This window comes from Anopheles funestus, chromosome 3RL (genome assembly GCF_943734845.2).
Source record: "Anopheles funestus chromosome 3RL, idAnoFuneDA-416_04, whole genome shotgun sequence".
Classification (NCBI taxonomy): Eukaryota; Metazoa; Arthropoda; class Insecta; order Diptera; family Culicidae; genus Anopheles; species Anopheles funestus.
This window is the reverse complement of record NC_064599.1, coordinates 25,621,710-25,640,747: the sequence shown is the minus strand read 5'-3', so window position 1 is coordinate 25,640,747 and position 19,038 is coordinate 25,621,710. Positions and strand designations below refer to the sequence as shown.

Below are 19,038 nucleotides of genomic sequence, written 5' to 3'. Positions count from 1 at the left end.
ATCGCCAATCTTTAACCTGTGGTCGATAGATGGTACCAATGGCTACATTTTCTTCTTGGACGGCCATGCCCTCAGATCTTTGTGCCAGAAGTTATGCGAGGAACCAAGTTCCTTACCCTGTTTGAGAAAATGTAAAATTTTCCTCATTTTTGAGCAATGTAGCAAAATTTATAAATGTGATATATTTGAATGCGAATTTGTGGAAATTAGTTTCTTTTCACTCAAATAATGCTTTAGATAAAAAAGAATAAAAAAGAAAGAAATCTTTATTTTTCTCAAATTGGCTTTGTTTTTCTCAACGACTTTCCTTTAAATCAAAATTAAACAGTCATTAATAAAAAATATGCTTAAATGGTGAACGTTTATTCGTAATACAGAATGGTATCCAGTTAATAAATAACAGTTCGGGTGATCGATGGTCATGGTGTCGTCTTAAAAGGCGTTGTCAGGATAAGTTAAACGAACAATAAATGCAAATACATCCCTGGATGGATGCTGATCACAGTGAGGTGAAACAGATGGGTTGAATTGAGTCGGTGTCGTAGCTCGATCTAGCATGATCGATAGTCGGAAGTCGGCAAGATCTCTTATCCGTGATGGTGATGATGTCCATGTCCGTATCCACCATATCCGCCGTGGCCGTATCCACCTCCGAATCCACCGAAACCGCCACCATAACCTCCTCCGAATCCTCCTCCATAGCCTCCATACGGATAGCCTCCGAAGCCACCGCCATAGCCGCCTCCGTATCCACCGTATCCGCCGTATCCGTGGTGAGCCGTCTCAGCACCGGCCAGATCTGCATCATCGTCATCGGCCTGAACGATCAGCACGGCCGGACTGTTTTGAGCTTCTGGAGCTGCGATCGGTTGCGAGAGCTCCAAAGCCGGCATGGCCGAACTGATCGCTACCAGACAGCTTAATACAGCAACTAGCTGTAAAGGATGAACAAAAAAGTTGAGTTACTCCTCACACATTTAATCACACGAGATAACCGATGAAAGTAGTTTGTGTATAGTCCTTCAATCGTCTCAAAATTAGATTATTTAACCATCAACATATCACATGCCACATTTATATTCCATTTTACACACAAAGCAGGAATGGTGATGACTTAATCGAATTGATTTGCAAGCCAAACACAAACATCGCTCGTTGCTGTTTACACTGCACCACCCAGGCAATCGTTACACACCTTGAACATGGTTGAAATTCTTTTCGATGAAGCCACTTGTCACTTTGGTCTCTCAAATCGATGTATCCAGCGAAGGGAATTCTGCGCGAATTGTATCTTTGACGAGCGTCGAACTTTAACTGTGTCTAACCGCGCCGTTGGTTGTACTATTTATACGGCAAACAAAACAACCGAAAAGTAATCGCCAAAAATCCCCAAATCCGTGAGGCGCTAAATACGGCTCGTCTTTCTGGTTTTCCAAGGCGGACGCGTGTGTGGGGTTTGGGATAGACGATGGATGTTTACCGATTCGTCGTCTTCAGGCGGGGCTACGGAAGAAAGACCTGAGATTGAATGATTTTGTGAACAAGGGAAATGGAACAAGGATGGAAGGGAAGTGGAGGAAGTCGTACGTCGAAGATAAATGAGTGCCAACAACAGAGGATCGGCTGCGAATAGGAACGGAGAATGGAAGGGTAGAGAAATGAACCAGTGTGAAGATTCACACAAGGAATCCAGGAAGAGGAATATATTCGGATGTTAGATAGCAAATAATGAATGTAAGTACAAGACTCAAGATCGAAATGTTCACACCATCTGAGAACTAACGCTTAGTAATAACTTCCATAAATCACAAGAAATTAGCAAAAACCTCACATTGACCAATGAAGGCGATGATAATAATTTGAGCGGAAAAAACCTTCTTAGAACCGTCATCAAAGTGACCGACTTTGTGGGTCTGACCCGTCTCTGCCAGCATGACCCGTCTCTGTCATTGCATGAGTGAGCAAAATACGCATCGAACATCCAGAACAAGGCATTGATGAGGTCGGTTGCTTCACGAATGAGCTTCTCTCGGTTGAGCAGTATTGAAGGGAGGTTCAACGACTCGAAAGAAAGAGCTTTGAGTAATAGAATGAGTGTAGGAAATGATCCATGAGTCGATAGAATAGAAACGCATACGCATGAGTAGCTGTTACGGTAAAATGTTTTTATGTAATTTCGTTATGTTATGAAAATGTCGTTTACGAAAAGATCAAGAGAAGAAACGAACCAAACAGTCCTATTGAAACAGGAGTGTAGGAGTTAAAAGCCGTTGATATCGATTCATTATGCAATTCAATTTCCAAAATAGACAACTACTCCGTATCAGCTGTTTGTTGTTGTTTGTCGATGATTCATTCAACAGCGTAAAAATGATTCCACGTGACGTCACGCAAAACACAATCAAAACAAACTCGGAGTCTGCCTGGCCAGGTGGTGTGTACGGAACCGGCTTCATAAATCTGCATATTTCAGCTGAGCACGATGTCTTCCAATGCCGGTTGTCGTCGTCTTCTCTCCCTCTCTCTCTCTCGACAATAGTTTTTCTTGAGAGCAACGTGTTATCGAGGTTCGTCGCTTGTTTTTGTGCGTTGAAGTCTTTCGATTGTTTCTCGCAGTGAGTGTTGTTGTTTACTCCATAGATCTCTATGATGTGCAATAAAATGTATTCTCTCATGGAGGTTACTGCGATTAAAACGATCGTCATGGGTTCGTCGCTTATCTTTTTGTGTTGAAGTCTTTCGAATCATTCATGCGGCTGATTCTCTGCGTGAATTTTGATGTTTACTCCGTAGGTCTCTATTATGTGTTATAAAATATTTCTCCGGTTGGAGTATACTAATTTCAAGCGTTGCTTCCTTGAGGTTGTAATTTTAAAAAAATAACTAAACTAAATTTGTACAATTTAATCATAGTTGCACTATTTATTAAGCTAAAGGAAATATTCCTTTCATAATGAAGGTAAGCAATTAAATTACAAAAAATGTAATTCCTATTACATACAAAACATGTCAATCATGAGTAGTGTGTGAATTATATTTAACGGTTTAAGGTACGATCATCGCTTCGACAAGCCAGGCACGTAAATGATTCTGCTGCGCTGATACTGAAACAGTGGTGAAAAAAAGCAGTGGTGAATTCTTTTGCCAACGCCTGACGGTATGCTATCCTTTTGCCGCCAACAAAGCTTTATGCAAACGCTTCCAAAACAGCAACTGCTCGTCCACCGACTTCGTAGGCCATTTGATGTAGGTTTTCGTTTTTAACAGATAGCTGAGCGTTTTCGGACACTTGCGCTTAGGAAGATCTTCCAAAAGTACCAAAATCAGTTCATCTCTACGCGTTTCAAGCAACCTAACAGAGTGTCAAAGAATAAAGGGTTGTAATTAAAGTCATCAGGAACAGCACAACAAGCGTCTTTCTTACCGATGCTGAGCTAAATGCATTTCAAACTGACACCAGTGGCTAAGCAGGAAGCTTTCGGACACTATCAGCATTAGACAGCGTGACCGATCCATGCACGATATAATATTCTCCAAAATGCCATATCCAACCTAAATTGTGGTTTAGAATGTTTTGTTAAACCAGGTCTCTCCGGATTTTTCTGTGGCTACGTACCTCAAAATCACGCTCGTGCAAACATAAATTTATCTGACTAACACCTTCCATATTGGGCAGCAGCTGATCCAATACCCACGTCCGATCCGCATTGCTGTAGCTAACGAACACATCGTAATGAAAGTCGGCCTCCTTCAGCAGTCCACTCTTGTCCAGATACAGCTTGTCGTCGTTGAAGAAACTAAGTACGGCCGAGTTTTTGATGATCTTGAAGAAGTACTTAATATGGAACCAGTAGTAGAACAGCCCCACAGCACAGACGATCAGAAAACTGATCGCCACACTAACGAGTATGTACACCAGCGTATGATTCTTGGCATGCTCTTGCTCTCGCTCATTCACTTCCGGCAGATCCGCATTGATCAGCTCATCGTCCGAAATCATGCAGTCTTGCAGTTCCAACGGATCAAGCTTCTGATTGCTGGTAAAGTTCATACACAAATACTCCGACTCGTCGTAATCGAACAGCTGGACGTGTTGAAGCGACAGCTTGGTGATGGCAACGCCGGCAGCAGCGCCATGCTTACCCACGATCAGTGGTTCCGCCGAAATGGTGTACGCACCCGGTACATCCGTCCGGTTGTGGACAATGTTGCGCAAGAACTTGACGTAGTTGCACGAGCACTGTATCGTATTGCCGCCCAGTCCCATAGCCGAGAGGCGTGAGAAATCGTACAGCATATCGGTGGTCAGTATGACGATACTGTTGTTGCGCAGGTTTACACTCTGCAGCGCATCGGTCGCGGTAAGTATCTGCTGGTTCCAGGCCGATATGTAGTTGTAGCTTAGATCCAGCTGCTCCAGATTACTTAAGTTGGCGAAGCTTTCCCGATGCAGCATACGGAGTATATTGCCGCGCAGATTTAACACGCGCAGCTTCTGCAACGGACCCAACCAGTTCAGCTGCTGTACCATCGAGTCTTTGAAGTACAGCACCTCCAAGCTGTTGGCGAGCAGCGTGAAGCTGGCGGAATGCAACGATTGCGCTACACCGACGTTGAACGAAATGTCAAGCATTTCGATCGATTTCGCAAGAAACAGATAGTCGACGATCGCCGGCAGACCGATGTTACAGTAGCTTACGTACTTCACCCGCCGCTGGATCGAGCGTAACGCAATGAACGCTTGATACTCGAGCCGGGTATTGGACAGATCGAGAAACACCAGACTGATGAGTGGGAAAAACATGTCCTGATGTAGATCCACACCGGCGATCAGCTTCATGAATGGATTCTCGATCCGTTCCTCACCGGTACGGCGCGTGTCCATATTGGACAGGTCCAGGTGAAGCAAACTTCGCAGCGGGTAGAAAATCTCCACCGGTAGCGTGGTAATGTAATTGTACGATAGGAACAAATATTGGAGGTTAACATTTTTGAAAAATTCTTCCGGCAGCGTTCGCAAGCTACAGTTGCGCATATCGAGCACCCGCAGACGGGTCAGCATTGGCAACCGGTTGTGGGCAGCTGCAAACGATAGACAGAAACCCCGTAGGTGTGAATGGAATTACTCAGCATTTCGTAGCGCACGATCGCGACTCAAAACGCGACACACTTACTCAATTCTTCATTGAACATGGTAAAAAAATTACCGCTCAGCGAGAGAAGACGCACGTTCGGGAATTTCTTCAGCGAAGGTGATGGGACAAGCGTAAGCTCATTGTTTGCCATCGATAGATGCTGTACTTCCTGTGGAATGTGGAATGTCCGAAAATTAAAAAAAAATGCTAATTATTTTGACACATTATACTACTCCCTATGACACACCAAATACAACACACTAATCAATGCGAACGTTTTTTTTCTTCCTTTTTTTCTGCACAATATATCACATTCAAATAGTCCCTTTCCACGATTAGACACCGAAGGCGGTTGTGTAGAAGCTTCTTTACTTAACGGTTGATGGATTGTTTGGTTGCCAGATTACACGTACATCGTGGTGGGATCTGTGTTGCGATCGATAGCCAGCACGACGTACAAGCCATTTCGACGGTGCACGACAGTCTGTCAGGTTAATCCCACCATCAAGATAGCGCTAATTCGCACGGATTATCGATAACCGATATCAGAACCGGAGCACACGGTTACTTCCAGCAACAGACAGAAAATAGTTCAAGTCACGCGTTAGGATTTTTGATTAGTACTACGGACGATGTTATCTTCCGGGTGATTTCGTAGTCTTTCGGGCTATTTCTTCACCTTGCCTTTATTGACATTCCACCGTTTTGCCGGCTTATGTCGGTTCAAGTAGCTTATTTACTGCAAACATTGTACGTGGAATGTCGACACTAGTGTGCTAGTCGCACTTGGATTGCGCACATCCGTTATAGCTTTATAGCACTCGTACACTTTCTTCTGCCATAATTCGATCGCGATCTTACTAAAGCTAGAACTGTGGTAAACTTTCTTCTTCACAGCATTATTAATCGAAAAGGGGTGTAAGGTTGTTGTGGCATTAACGTTACTGCTTTGTTTTTATTTTTTTGATAACAAATAACACAGATATCACTCTTAGTGCTTTTCCTCTTCCATCAAAACCATGCCCAATCAACCGATTCTAATCTTCTTTCTACTCTTCTACTTCCTTTCATTCAACAGAAGATCACACATCAATGTGCCACACATCGTTGCCAAGGTTACGGAAATTGAAATCGAATTCACCGTTTATCGGAACACTCTTCTTTCTCCCTTCCTTTCCAGCCCCGGTTCTTTTGCCGGTTAATTGCGCTTTTCCTTTCCACTGTGCATGTTAACACCATGATAAAAACAGGGGCAAACGGAACACTTTGTCGTTATCATTTTCCGCCGATAGCTCGAAAGCACTGATTGTGGTGTGGTTGTTACACTCGAGAGAGAGAGAGAGAGAGAGAGAGAGAGAGATTCACTTGAACAACGTTGTGTCCAGAATCCAGTCCGCACCCTGCACAAATCAAAACATCCTCATTGACGAATGATGGCAAACCGTAACAACACACAAATGCACTTCAAAACTTAAAGCACAATATTACAATAAAACACGTGCCAGGGGCACTGGTATGCTCTGGCATAAGCCAGCCATCGATAGATCGCGTCATGGAATTCTTTCACCCCCCGATACTAACTTCAAGTGGAACCAGTGCACTGACACCTTGCACCAAACTCGTTAGGCCACGATCGTTGAGCCGCAGATTGGACAGGTCGAGCGCATGCCGTCCCTGGCGCACGGTAAGCCGTCCATCCTCCGTCACCCACGGCAGATAGTTGTTCGCATTGCCGAGCAAACATTCAGGCTGGCCCGCCTGCAGGCTTGACCCGATGTGGAACGCATTCAGCGGGATGTTGTACCGTTCGCCCGGTCGGTGGGGCAAATAGTTGGCCCACCCATTGCCGTAACACGCGTAGCTGCCACCGCAACCGAGCAGATCGCAATCGGTCGGGTCTACGGGTGCGACGGTGGCCGTCACCACCACGGAACGACCCTTTCGGTATGCGGTGGGCAGCACTAGCAGTAGAATCACGAGCACGGTCAGGTTCCGGTAGGACACGGATATTTCCATTCGATCGACGCGTTACCAACCTGCCGGACGAACCGTTGGTAAGCCACTGTGGACCGGACCGGACCGATAACCTAAGTATCGGTATCGACGTCCGGTAGTACCTATGGACCGATGGTCAGTACGGTGCGTAACACAAATGGTATTGAATTATCTGATAACTGATAGCAGTTATCGCCGTACCGTACGGGAACTGATAAAGTAATCGTCAACGAAACAGGACCAGACGTTCGTCATAGCAGTGTTGGGAAGTTTCGCGTCGTTTCTCTGTTTTGGTTAGTACTGCCGATCGATTGTTGAGTTCCGTTTTTTCGTACTATAGAAAAGCACACATTTGTAAGGCTCTGCGATAATCTAGTGATAACGCGTACGCCAATCTTATTACCATCGATAGCGCGCCATAATACCACTCAACTGACAGTGAATGAGAAGAGTTGAGAGGTACTTGGGTTTAGCTACCTTCGGGTGGTAAGAGTTGTGGCGTTGATAAATCCCGATAGGATGGAGTAATGATTATTTTAGAATAGCAATTAACCACTGCAGCAGTTGATGCTTTTTCGTGTACTATTGACCTCAATAAACCAATTATAAATCTGATACACACGAAGGCAAACATTTATAGCACACAATCGATCGAAACACCCAAGCTATCGGTAGTAAACTCCTTTCTATTTTTAACCATTTCTCAACCATATTAATTCGGTGATCGGTGTAAAATGATGTTTGAGCTGTACAATTTTTATTAATTCACATTATTTACACTACCTTTTGTAAGTCATTGAACTGTGAATCTGTCTTGTGAATCATTGGACTTTCCTGATCGATTAATATCTTCTTTCGTCATTACATGTTGTGTGTCCATACGCTCTTATGGTCTCCATTCTTTTCTTTTTCCACCATATTGCTTCATGGTACCAAGGACAAGGATGATCAGTTTTCAATGCCATCATGCCATAGCCCCAAAAATCATGGAAACCGGTTCATCAGGGTGATCTCGAGCTTCTCCCAAATCCGGATCCGGAGGTAGCGTCATACGAGATCACATAAGGTTAAGTTTCCTGAACAAGACGCATTCCGTCACATTTCTGTACTGTTGCACCTGCGTTATGTCCAACATTTTTGAGGACGGAGGTTAGTTCTTGGTAATATGTTTGTCCATATACTTTTCTTTCGCAATCGGTTTTTTTTACGATACCGTTTCACTCACGTTTCGTTATGAAATGGAGAAACACATTCGTGTCGGCTACATAACTACTGGTTGGCTGCTTCAACATTTTATTTCTTCCTCATGTGATTTAAACCGCTCGTTTCGGTTCACTCCACGCCTAGCGCTTTACCGCATCAGTCTCGTGCCGTTGATATAAACCTTATTGCTAACGCGTACTACTAACATATTCTTATTACAATCACAATTTCGCTATCATTCTCTAATTAAACACCCGCTTTCAGGCACTAACATGAAGTCACGTACAGCGGAAACTTAATTTCTAAATGCTTTTTCAATGATAATGCTACCTTAGTCGCTTGTTTCACACTTCGGTCACGTTAAAGCAAACAAGCAAAAGAAAAAGGGGCAAACTTGTGTGGACGTTAAACTAAAGCGTAAGTTTTTGTTTTTTGTTTTCGTAATCACAGCACAAGGGCAAATTGCAAACAAAACAAAAACCATGGCTAGCACGCTACACATAATCCCAAGCTGCGACGTATCAAAAGTGTCACTTTCGAATTAATTTACGTGTTATGCTTATGGAACAGTAAACCGAAAAACAAACACTTCACCTTCAGGGGGTGGATTATGGGCGAGGGGGAAGAGGGAAGGGAGGAAAGGGGGCATTTCTTAAGCTTCACCACACGAAACTCTAGCAAACGCTGCACGTACGCACGCCGGTCACTAACGGCACTAACCACTGCATGGTGTGTGGGGAAATTGCATCATGAAACACATTCTCTAACTCGATCACACACAGACACACAACAAGGAAGCACCAGAGCACACGCACTGTGTTTTGGCAAGGCACGAAACAATGACACTTTAATTGTGGTCCGAGCGAAGGCACACAGTTGTGTGGGTCTCTATCTCCCTGCTTTATAAGATGCAAATTTGCCACACATGCATACAACGACGGGCTCAAGGAGCGGGGGGCAGGGTGGCTCAACAGCCTGGGCTCCCGGACAGGATGACCTTGACGATGATCATGCAGATGCGCTTGAGACGTTGCGCTTCTTCGCGCTGCTCGAGCCGATCGCGCAGCGGGAGCGTTAGGAACCTAACGATCTGCACCAGATAGATGAAGAACACCAACGTCACGAACTAACGCGGGAAAGAGAGACAAACGATAAGCGTCTTAGGTGAAGCAGAAAGAGAAAGAAGCACGCAGGGGCGGTTTGTGGAAAAGTACTTACAAAACTTTTTCACTAACAGATCGAAGGAACCGTCCACGATTGCTTCTGCGTCGAGTCCGCCAGACTGGTTGGGCAACTCGATCAAGGTGGTGTTGACCTCGGCGAACTCGAGCGACGTCTGGGTTGCATTGACCAGCCCATCTACCACAGCGATCATCATCTGCTGTTAGGGGTTTTAAGGTGAAATAGGAAACAAAAAAAAAGAACGATACAGATTGTGAATATTTTCCATCAGTTCTTATAAGACAGCTAACATTCGGAGATTTATCAACCTTACCGAACACATATTACGGGCACACATGGTGTACGTTGTTCGTTCCAACCAGCACATTCACTAAACACACGATCACCCTTCGGTTAACACACACTTTTTTTGATCAACGGCACAGCAAGAACGACCACGCAAACGGTCGATCTGCGAAGAACTAACGGCGCGAACTGATGGTGAAGCGCGAAAAAGCGCAACACTCAACCATGTGCGCGTACGCGCGTCTTTTCACTTGGACTGTATGTGTGCGCGAACGCGCGTTTTTTCGCACTGTGTGTCTCGCTTTTTCCCTTGTGTAGCCGCTCTCCCTTTCACTTGCAGCAGGCACGATCCGGACGACGCGCTGACGACCTTGACAGCGCATGGACCAGTGGCCAGCGCGAAACGCACGAAGTATCAGCACTGCAGCGGCAAGGAGATTTTACGTACTGCAAAGCGCAAGAGTGAATAGGTCCGACGATCTTAAGCGATCACGATTCGAAAGGAAACAGCCACAAATCATTAGCGTTACGAAGACTGAAACTCACCTTAGTAGGCACAGATAAACCTTAGTAGTACGGTGAAGAGAAGTAGATAAAGTTGTCTAGTTGTAGAGAGAAACGAGAGCGAATATGCTGACAACAGCTGACGAATGTGTATCGTACGAAAACCAATGTTGAATTTACTAACACTACAACGCAACCAACGCGTAACGATCGCACACTTCAATGCTTCCAGTGCATTCTTGCATTCAAGCGAGAGAGACTTCAACGATAGGGGAGGAGGGGGAGGCCGGTTTATTTTCCCAGGCCAGCATTTTCAGGTGGGGAACAGTTGAATGCTTGTTAGCACAGTTACGCTTGCGACATTGTTTCTAGTGTGAGCATTAATGTGGTGCTAAAGCAAAATGTTCTTACTTCTGGCACGACAAAATGAAACTGGCATCAAGCGACGAACCTCGCATGCATGACGTCAATTTATGATATTTGCTTTTTGGCGCTGAACGTTAGCACTAATACTAAAAACAAGCGATTTGGGACACGATTTTGATCGATCGAGGGGATTCACTCAGCTCAAACTGGAATCGGCTTAGTTAGAGCCTTTCCTTCCTTTCGTACAGGGAGTAAGCGAAACTAAGCGATTCGATTCCTTTTGAAATGTAAAAGATGGAGGTTCGGATTCATAACTTTACCAGAATGAAGAAATGTTTGCTTCTTTTTTTTTTGTCTACGCATTTTTAAGTGTTGCAGTTTTAAGAAAATTTGATACCCATAAAACTTAATGAAGATATATCGCAGCAACTGTGGTTTGTTTCATTCGCTCCCCAAAAAACCCAAGCTGCAGCATTGGCCACGGAAATGGGTGCTTTATCAATGTGTTGCGTTGCATAATGCTCAGCTAGTTGCAACAGCTGAAAGTGTGAAACGCTAGTGCTAATAGTGTGTTCGTGTGGGGGTTTTTTTTATTTAATTCGCAAACGAATTTAACCCGATTGTACGTGTGCAAACATCGCTTCGTACGAATGAATGAAGATCATTTGTGGCGATGGCGATCGAATTGTTGACGCTCATCTGCTACTTCTCGCTACCAGAGATTTGCGCTTTTTTGTTGCTGTTACTGTTGTTAGTTCACTATTCATTGAAAATTTGCTTAGCTCTTTCCGCACATCGACTGCACCCATTTTCTCGCTCAATGCTTGTGCTTGATGGGACTGCGCTTAATGGTGATTGATGTTGATCGTGCGTAATTGGCTGTGTACATTAGCAGGTTTGTGAATTTGTGTGCGCACACTATTTTCAAGGCTACAGCTGTATTCTGTATTCTAAATTCAAATGAAACAGAGTAAAGAACAGCATAATGTTAGGGAAAATTATCACAAAACTCTCCACCATGTTTCACCAATCGCTCACCTCGAGCGGGGAAATTTACGGCATTGATATTTAAAACTCTTCCTAGTGTCCGCTTATTTAGGCGGAAGATAGTCGCTTTCAAATCTTGATGTCCTTTTCTTTATAGCGCTTCGATCGACCGTATCCTTCGGCAAGAAATGGATGAACAGAAGGGGCTTTAATTTCAATATATTTCTCTTTTTTTATTGTGGTTTTACCTTGACAATCATTGTGCTTCTCATCCTTATCTAATGACATCCTGTTTATGGTTCCTTGGGTGAATGTGAAGGACTTTTGCTGCAAAGGTTTGATGAAACTGTTTTCACACGTATATGTCTATTTTTGTACAGTTCTGCAGCGCCCATAATTTTAAATTCGAATACTCCGATATATTTTTTTTTTTTTTGATACCAACTCTCTTAAACCTAACTCCATTTTTTTAAGAAGCATTTTAAATGCATCTTCACCGTTTGGTACCTATTCATATACAAATCATGTTTATAATATGGTAATGAGAACATTTACAATGTCACATTTGATGCAATCCGCTGCCCAAAAAACAAACCTAAAGTAGGCCATTTTTATCACCCACCAGGGTGCATCAACCATACGGTGCCTTTTCAAGGTTTACCACTGAAGATGGGAAAGCTCAAGGACACACATTGACTCACACATGTTACATAAACGAGTGGAATAAATTATGCTCGAACCAGATTATCACCAATGTTTCGTTAAGACACTGACAACAGGAAAGATCTAGAGGACTCCCTCTCTCGCACTCTGTAAAGGGATCGTCTGTGTTTATGTCCTTCATTCAAGCGCACTACGAGTGTCAGGTTAGAGATTTTTATAGATTTCATTATAATACTTTGTCCGCATAATCGGCTCGAGTTCAACCAACTCAAGTTAACACCTTTCCGATTGCATTAGATCCATCGAAATACGGATCGAAAATATGCAAAACGCTTCACCACGCGTGGTTTACGAAAAAACTAGTTTCATCGACCGGACCGGGTCAACCTACTTCGTTTTATCTTTTGTTGTGGCCACCGGTGTCACCCGTGAACGAATGGCGACAGCGTGCGGTCAACGGAACGAAAACTTTGCCCATACACCAAGAAGATGTGCATCGCGCTTGGGGCGCGAGTTAATTTGAGAGATTTCCATTTCACCACTTCCACTCGATCGCTTGTTTTGATCGTACGTTAACTGTGGGTGACCTCAGCTATTGCCTGTACCTGCCAGTCACACGACAATGCCTTTGTGTTAATAATATCTTTTTTAAAAAAAAGCATACATCTCTACAACAGGTTAGTAATTTTCCAAACAAAGTTCCGATTTATCAGGAACCTTCGATCGGTGGCGCATTGCAGCGTACGATCGTGAAGACACCGATTGTGCACGTGGAGCGTGCATTGCAGTTTGGTAACCCGCCCGTGGACCATCGGACCAAGCGGAGAGCAAAACAACAAACAGCAAAAGTGCTCTCCAATGCAATCGTTATGGCTGCGAGCCTGCCAATTAACCGATCGGGCCGCATCGCCAAAGTATGCTTCTCGGGATGCTTCTTGCACCACACACACACACACACACACTCGCTGGGACGTGCTTTTCGGCTGATTCAGGTTAAGTATCCTTCTAAGCAATAGTAACCGCTTGTTATAAAGGGTAGGGTCCTTCATCTGCCATTGCCCAATGCTATCCTCTTGATCAGAATGTATACATTGCTGGTGTAAAACAGTGTTTGGCGGGGAAGAATTTGGCAAATGAGCGTGTTGAATCACGTGCATGATTATGCTGGCAAAAGGGCAATGTGCTGAAGCGCCTCGACTTCCAAGGTCGACAGTATCGTCAACACTTTGAACTAATGTTGGTTATACCCCTGGGTAGTGCTATCCATCTTATCAACATAATGCTAATGGGTCATCTGTTTGTGCATACTCGATCGCTTCGTGTGTGAACGACCGTTTTCAGGTCATCGCGATGTGATACGATCCTGTCGTACTGCGCCAGTTGCGAAATCATGTCACCTGGTAGTTTCCCAGATTAAATTAGCATTGGAGCATCGAAACCAAAGGCATAAACGCACCATAACAGCCTTCACGCCAATAGTTCCTTGTTTTAAATTCACCCCCGGTTGTGAACGATCGATTTGCGATCGTTTGGGGAAAAAATAGGTCCATTTAGCAAACGCCTAATGCACCTTTTTCTTCGATTCGGCCACCGGCCAAAATCGTCATTTATCCCCACCCGGCACTCACTATTAAATCTGCACCGAAAATGGGTGCTACACACTGTACGCGGGATGGGGGGGATGGGACCCGGGGTGTGGTGTGGGCCCGCAACTTGAAGGATCCTCGAACGATCGGTGGGCACGAACCATCGGCGATAAGATGATGCTGCGTTGCGTCGTATAAAAAGCTACATTGATGTCCAAGCTCGGGTCAGTCGGTCGCAACAGCACGGCGGTGATTTGTGTACGCGGTGGTGATCTTCTGTTTTAATTCGTGTGAGGTTTTCCGTTGGTTCCACATTTGCGTACACAGTAGTCACAGCGGATCAATTAGAGCACAGCAGTTTGAGTGTTTACGGTGGTGAATTCCCGATCTTTAGGACATCGCATTCTCAAGTGCTTTCGGTGTGCAATTGCCTGTCGTGTACGTATTAGCGAAGGACTTTCTAAAACAACAACGAAAATGAAACTTTTCGGAAGTAGCAGCACCTTGCTTCTGATCCTCATTATTGGGCTGGTGTGGAGTGAACAGCTGGAAGATGACAGTGACACAAATGATCTGGAAACGGCGGAATCTGCTTTCCATATAGATCCAAAAACTGGTAGGGAACAAACGCCGAACGTCAATCGGTTCATTGTTTTTTTGTTTTTGGTTTTGTTACAATCTATTCTCTTTTCCCTGTAGTGATCTTTACCGGATTGGCAGGCATTGGAGCGCTGGTGGTGAAGGGCATTGCACTTGGCATCGGTGGCGGTAAGCTGCTCTTCCTGGCCAAGCATGCCGGTAACTCGCACAACTCCGGCTGGGACAGTTCCGCCTCCAAATCCTACTCATCCCACCCATCCTATCCGACGTACAAATCGTACTCCAGCAGCCACTCGTCGTCGGAGGAGGGGAAGTCCACGTCCTACAGCGGCAGCCTGAAGGTGTCCGGTTCGCTATCGCCGGTGAGTTCCAAATCTTCGTCCGACTCTACTGTCTCGTCCACGTCCGCACCATCGAAGACGAGCCTTTCGCTTGACGATGTTGATGATCCACTGCCTGAAAACTGAGTTTCGAAATTTCAGGTCTATTAGCGTGGCGATGATGGTGAAGGCGCGTAAATGCTTCTTGTGCAACTCGCTTTCGGGGGACGTTGAGCGTTGTGAGGCTGATTCTCATTTTGGCGAACAATGTGCAAAATTCTGGAGGGAAGATAACAGGAACAGGCCTGAGAAAGAAAGGGAGAGAGAGAGAGAGCGCGTTCTGTGTAGGTGAGAAAAAGGGAAGGCAAGCATCCAAAAGCCAAAACCAAACTAAGTGTATGCGCCAGAAGGGTATATTTTTTTTGTATTATTTTAAAGCATTACTATTTGGGGTAACTACAGCACATATTTATAAGCGTTCATTGACCATATTTGTGATACTTTGCTCATCATAATAAACCGGTTTCCATTACATTATGCAGTGCGTTTTGCGTTCGATCTTCACTCTTCCAACTCCGAATGGCATTCTATCGTATTATACGCCTACGACAAATCTTAACCTTTAACGCATGGCAGAACCGGGATGACTAAATAACGGCCCCCTTTCCTGAAATCAACCGTAGCAGAACCGAACATTACCAATGCGGACCGAACCGGACAGGGGTTGGCTTCTCGAGGTGAAGGTTATGTTCGCACTGTAGCGTTTGCACAGGAAATTAACACCGAAAAATTGCATCAGTTCTGCTTTATTAGTAACACACCTAAAAGTCTACGCTACGCTCCATTGCCATTAACTTTGCCGCACTACACGGCACGTGTTTGTTTCCTATTTTCCGAACATTTGTCAACTGATCGACAGTGCACGTGGAAGTTTTTTTTTTGTTTCAATCGAAATGGCTAAATCGGGTTAAACTACTTCCAACGAGTAAACCTTCAAAGCTAATTTCATATTTATGTGACACCTTCTAGAATGTTTTTTTTGTTCGTTTATTAGACTGCACACAAAAAAGTCGACTAATTCTCAAGGTGGAGGTTAAACGATTCTACTCCTATCAACCATTATTGATTTAATTCACTGTGCTTCATTTGTTCTGCTACAATTCTTACCGTGTGTTTATGTGTGTATAGCACTAATAATTTAATTTTGGACACCCGTGTACCTTTTTTTTTACTTGGTTACCTTAATGGGCAATCATGATTCTTATGACGCAATTGTATGATTTTTTGTTGTTGTTTCTTTTCAAACTTCCAAGCCACGTTTTGAGTATCATTGCTTCAATTATCAACAACCTTCAGGCATCCTTCTAATGCGATTCAGTAGTACCACCAGTTGTAGTAATCGTAGGGACTGTACCAACGATATCTTGGATAGTACGAGTAGTACACGCCAGGATAATATACTGGCCGATAGTAGCTGTACCTGTACGATGCTGACTGCTGCAAATCGTCGGACACTTTCATACTTTCCTTCTCCGTGATGGGGCTGGTTTCACGCAAAATTTTTACCGGCGGTTGTGGTGGTGTGTTATAGATCGGCGGTATCGGTTCCTTTTCCGTGTCGAGCAGCGTTACGACCGGTTGCTCAAGTGGTTGCTGATGGGTAACTTCGCACGCGACAGTTAGAAGATAAATCCATATGAAAAAACGTTGCTACAAAATAAAAACAAAACTATTGATCAGAAACACATATTTTGTCCTGTTGCGTATTTCATCCTACAATTCCGTGAAGCATGGCGCAAACTTAAGTCCTCGAAGGTATCAGTACAAACCGATTGAAAGTTCGATTTAAAATGTCCGATGCGATTTTCTGTGAGTACAATTTATTTAGATCGAAGTTATTTTAAGCACTATTTTACCAGTAGATGGTGGTGCGATGTACGATGAATTAAACAATACACTATTGTATGCGGTGAATTGATTGTCTTCCGGTGGAAATGTTATTTGAGACATGTAACCACCAAGTGAACGTTACATTTGTGCTCGACGGAACACCCTTTATAGCAAGGGTGTCAAACTTGATGAAAAATGTTTCATATTATTAACATACATTATTTCTGTTCACAGTTTCTGAACACAGTTTAATTTGTTTGTAGGGTTGTTTTGTGTTGTGTAAAGAACCATTTTTAATTATTAAAAATATTGTAAATAACTTATGTTAGTATGGGATAATGTGTAAAAAATAATGATCTCTGTTTTAAACCTATTAATGGTTTTAAAATACGTTCAACTAATATAGGTATTATTTGTATTTATTTTTTAAATTTAATTTCAGTGTAACACTACCAGCCCTGCAACACCTACAAAACTTCGATGTTGTTCGATGTTTTTATGATATTTGTTTTGCGATGTTTTTTTTGCCCCTAAATTATATGCAATACGCAATACATCTTTCTGTTGCGATCACGATTTTTCACACGATCAGCTTCGGCTTTTTATCATTTTTTTAATAGCATTTTTGTGAATGTTATTTAGCATGAATACATTAACATACTTTTCATAATCCTCTCACAGCATTAACGAACTTGCAGGGATAAGCTTTTGGCTAGCATAAATCGTTTGTATTTCAATATTGGTTAAAGTTATTTAAACCTATTTACTTCGTTTCAATTTTTGTTATATTTCAAATCATTATCTATCGAATTCTTTTTACATTTCATTTAAATAAACTTTTTTAGCTCTAAACATTCTCATTTCTCTAACTTCGAGTAGACTTAAAATCAAGTGCTTTTGATACTGCATTATATTCACCGTTACTTACCACACAAAGAATCATTTTAGAGGTATTATACCACTCGACTAAAAGCTTCTAAAAATAAGCTTTCCTATCGATCGTACAAGATTAACCTTTCTAAAATCCATTAAAATACCCATTTATGTTCGAAGTTAAAATGACGATTGGTGCTCAAGTCGCTAATGAAAACTTTTACAATTTTATTGTTATTTTCCCGATAAAAATACCTAAAACCCACACCATTTTCCATGAACGTCTCCATCAAGAACGTCGCGAAGCTTGTTCCAATCAACGGATCTGCTCAGTGCGTGCGTTTTGCTCCATCATTTATTTAGCATAAATCTGCATGACACTACGAACAAGTTGAAAACGGTTCCAACAAGCATCCGCAGCCGTTTCCTTGCTAAACATGGTAATTTATGGATGTTACCTCATTTAGCTAGCTACTTGACGAATGTGTGTTACATTTGCTATTCAACACTCTCGTTCGTTGCACGTGCGACATTTAGTTCGGACCGGTATTTATGTGATCGCTAAAGTGCTACTTTTTTCACTATGTTTTATCATCGTACGCAGTAAATTAATTCACGGTAATTTGTCACAATTTACATCAATTGAAATCTTGCCTTATGAAGCGATTCTAAGCTGAAATCATAAATTTTATCATAAATTCTCTTAGATCGTTAAGCGTTACAGACATAGCGAAGATCATGTCCAATATCTGCCTACCGATTTTATGTAGCAGCGCCAGTACTGCTTCTTCTGCTTCATCTCGTACGACATTCCGTCCCAAAAAAGATTGACCCTTTACAGCTCTGCAAAATACTATCCCACAACCTACACGGGCGTTCGGTTTTGCGTCACTAAACCAGTTTCAAGCGGTGCGCTTTAGCGGAGGTATGTTATAAAAATCGAGCTAAAAACCCCCAAAAAATTTTTACGGCAACCTATCACAGGAACGGATCAAAAATTGCGATTCGAAAATGTTAAACCAGTCTCAGAACTATGCATGTGAGCGCACGTATCGACTTACGAACATTAGTTTTCCTCTTCCGTCTTCGTGCAGCGGTACCGACTGGTGGGATGAACCGGAAGAAGAGCGGGAAGAGAACTTCCTACAAAAAGGCAGGCTTGAAAATTTTAAATAAAATAAATTAAATCTTTTATTTCGATTTTCTTTTTTTTTATATCGTTCAGAGTGCACCATTCGAGACCATTTTCGTGTCTTCATCAGTTGCGAATTCCCGCACCGGTTATCCCTTCCGGCCAATATTGCTCACTGTTGCTTCTATTCGGACCCCAAAAATCAACTTTTATTTACAGCAAATTGACTCTGTTGACGTCAATCGGCATCTTCCTAGGGAACTTGTCTTCGGTCCAGAACCGGGAGTTCCTCGGGAGTTGTATTGAGAGGATCGATT

The 19,038-nt window shown here is 43.3% G+C and overlaps 4 protein-coding genes across 5 annotated transcripts; 1 reads left to right on the top strand and 3 right to left on the bottom strand.

Moving 5' to 3' along the window:
• Nucleotides 1-342: 342 nt before the first annotated feature.
• Nucleotides 343-1,658, bottom strand: LOC125770533 (uncharacterized). The gene is made up of 2 exons (XM_049440241.1): nucleotides 1,196-1,658; nucleotides 343-935 (listed from the first exon to the last, which is right to left on the bottom strand). The coding sequence occupies exons 1-2, from the start codon at nucleotides 1,202-1,204 to the stop codon at nucleotides 588-590; spliced, it is 357 nt and encodes a 118-aa protein (XP_049296198.1). The 5' UTR covers nucleotides 1,205-1,658; the 3' UTR covers nucleotides 343-587.
• Nucleotides 1,659-2,893: 1,235 nt separating this feature from the next.
• LOC125770437 (toll-like receptor 6) lies at nucleotides 2,894-7,234 on the bottom strand. Its single transcript, XM_049440062.1, has 5 exons — nucleotides 6,717-7,234; nucleotides 5,175-5,304; nucleotides 3,617-5,082; nucleotides 3,425-3,552; nucleotides 2,894-3,352 (listed from the first exon to the last, which is right to left on the bottom strand). The coding sequence occupies exons 1-5, from the start codon at nucleotides 7,149-7,151 to the stop codon at nucleotides 3,163-3,165; spliced, it is 2,349 nt and encodes a 782-aa protein (XP_049296019.1). The 5' UTR covers nucleotides 7,152-7,234; the 3' UTR covers nucleotides 2,894-3,162.
• Nucleotides 7,235-14,126: 6,892 nt separating this feature from the next.
• LOC125766933 (putative protein TPRXL) lies at nucleotides 14,127-15,363 on the top strand. Of its 2 annotated transcripts, XM_049433030.1 has the most exons (3): nucleotides 14,127-14,522; nucleotides 14,606-14,868; nucleotides 14,989-15,363. In XM_049433030.1, exons 1-3 carry the CDS (start codon nucleotides 14,384-14,386, stop codon nucleotides 14,995-14,997), a joined length of 411 nt encoding a protein of 136 aa, XP_049288987.1. In that variant the 5' UTR covers nucleotides 14,127-14,383; the 3' UTR covers nucleotides 14,998-15,363. The 2 variants fall into 2 exon arrangements, with proteins under 2 accessions (XP_049288987.1, XP_049288986.1); XM_049433029.1 differs by having other exon boundaries at nucleotides 14,606-15,363.
• A 253-nt stretch (nucleotides 15,364-15,616) lies between these two features.
• LOC125766934 (uncharacterized) lies at nucleotides 15,617-16,717 on the bottom strand. The gene is made up of 2 exons (XM_049433031.1): nucleotides 16,604-16,717; nucleotides 15,617-16,536 (listed from the first exon to the last, which is right to left on the bottom strand). Exons 1-2 carry the CDS (start codon nucleotides 16,616-16,618, stop codon nucleotides 16,201-16,203), a joined length of 351 nt encoding a protein of 116 aa, XP_049288988.1. The 5' UTR covers nucleotides 16,619-16,717; the 3' UTR covers nucleotides 15,617-16,200.
• Nucleotides 16,718-19,038: the final 2,321 nt, after the last annotated feature.

Bases quoted from the DNA above. Each gene is read 5' to 3' on its own strand.
- LOC125770437 (XM_049440062.1), bottom strand. From the start codon at position 7,151: ATGGAAATATCCGTGTCCTACCGGAACCTGACCGTGCTCGTGATTCTA. The intron at 5,083-5,174 runs GTAAGTGTGTCG...TATCGTTTGCAG, and splicing joins CATGTTCAATGAAGAATTGA to CTGCCCACAACCGGTTGCCA. The intron at 3,353-3,424 runs GTAAGAAAGACG...ACACTCTGTTAG, and splicing joins ATGCATTTAGCTCAGCATCG to GTTGCTTGAAACGCGTAGAG.
- LOC125766933 (XM_049433029.1), top strand. From the start codon at position 14,384: ATGAAACTTTTCGGAAGTAGCAGCACCTTGCTTCTGATCCTCATTATT. The intron at 14,523-14,605 runs GTAGGGAACAAA...TTTTCCCTGTAG, and splicing joins CCATATAGATCCAAAAACTG to TGATCTTTACCGGATTGGCA.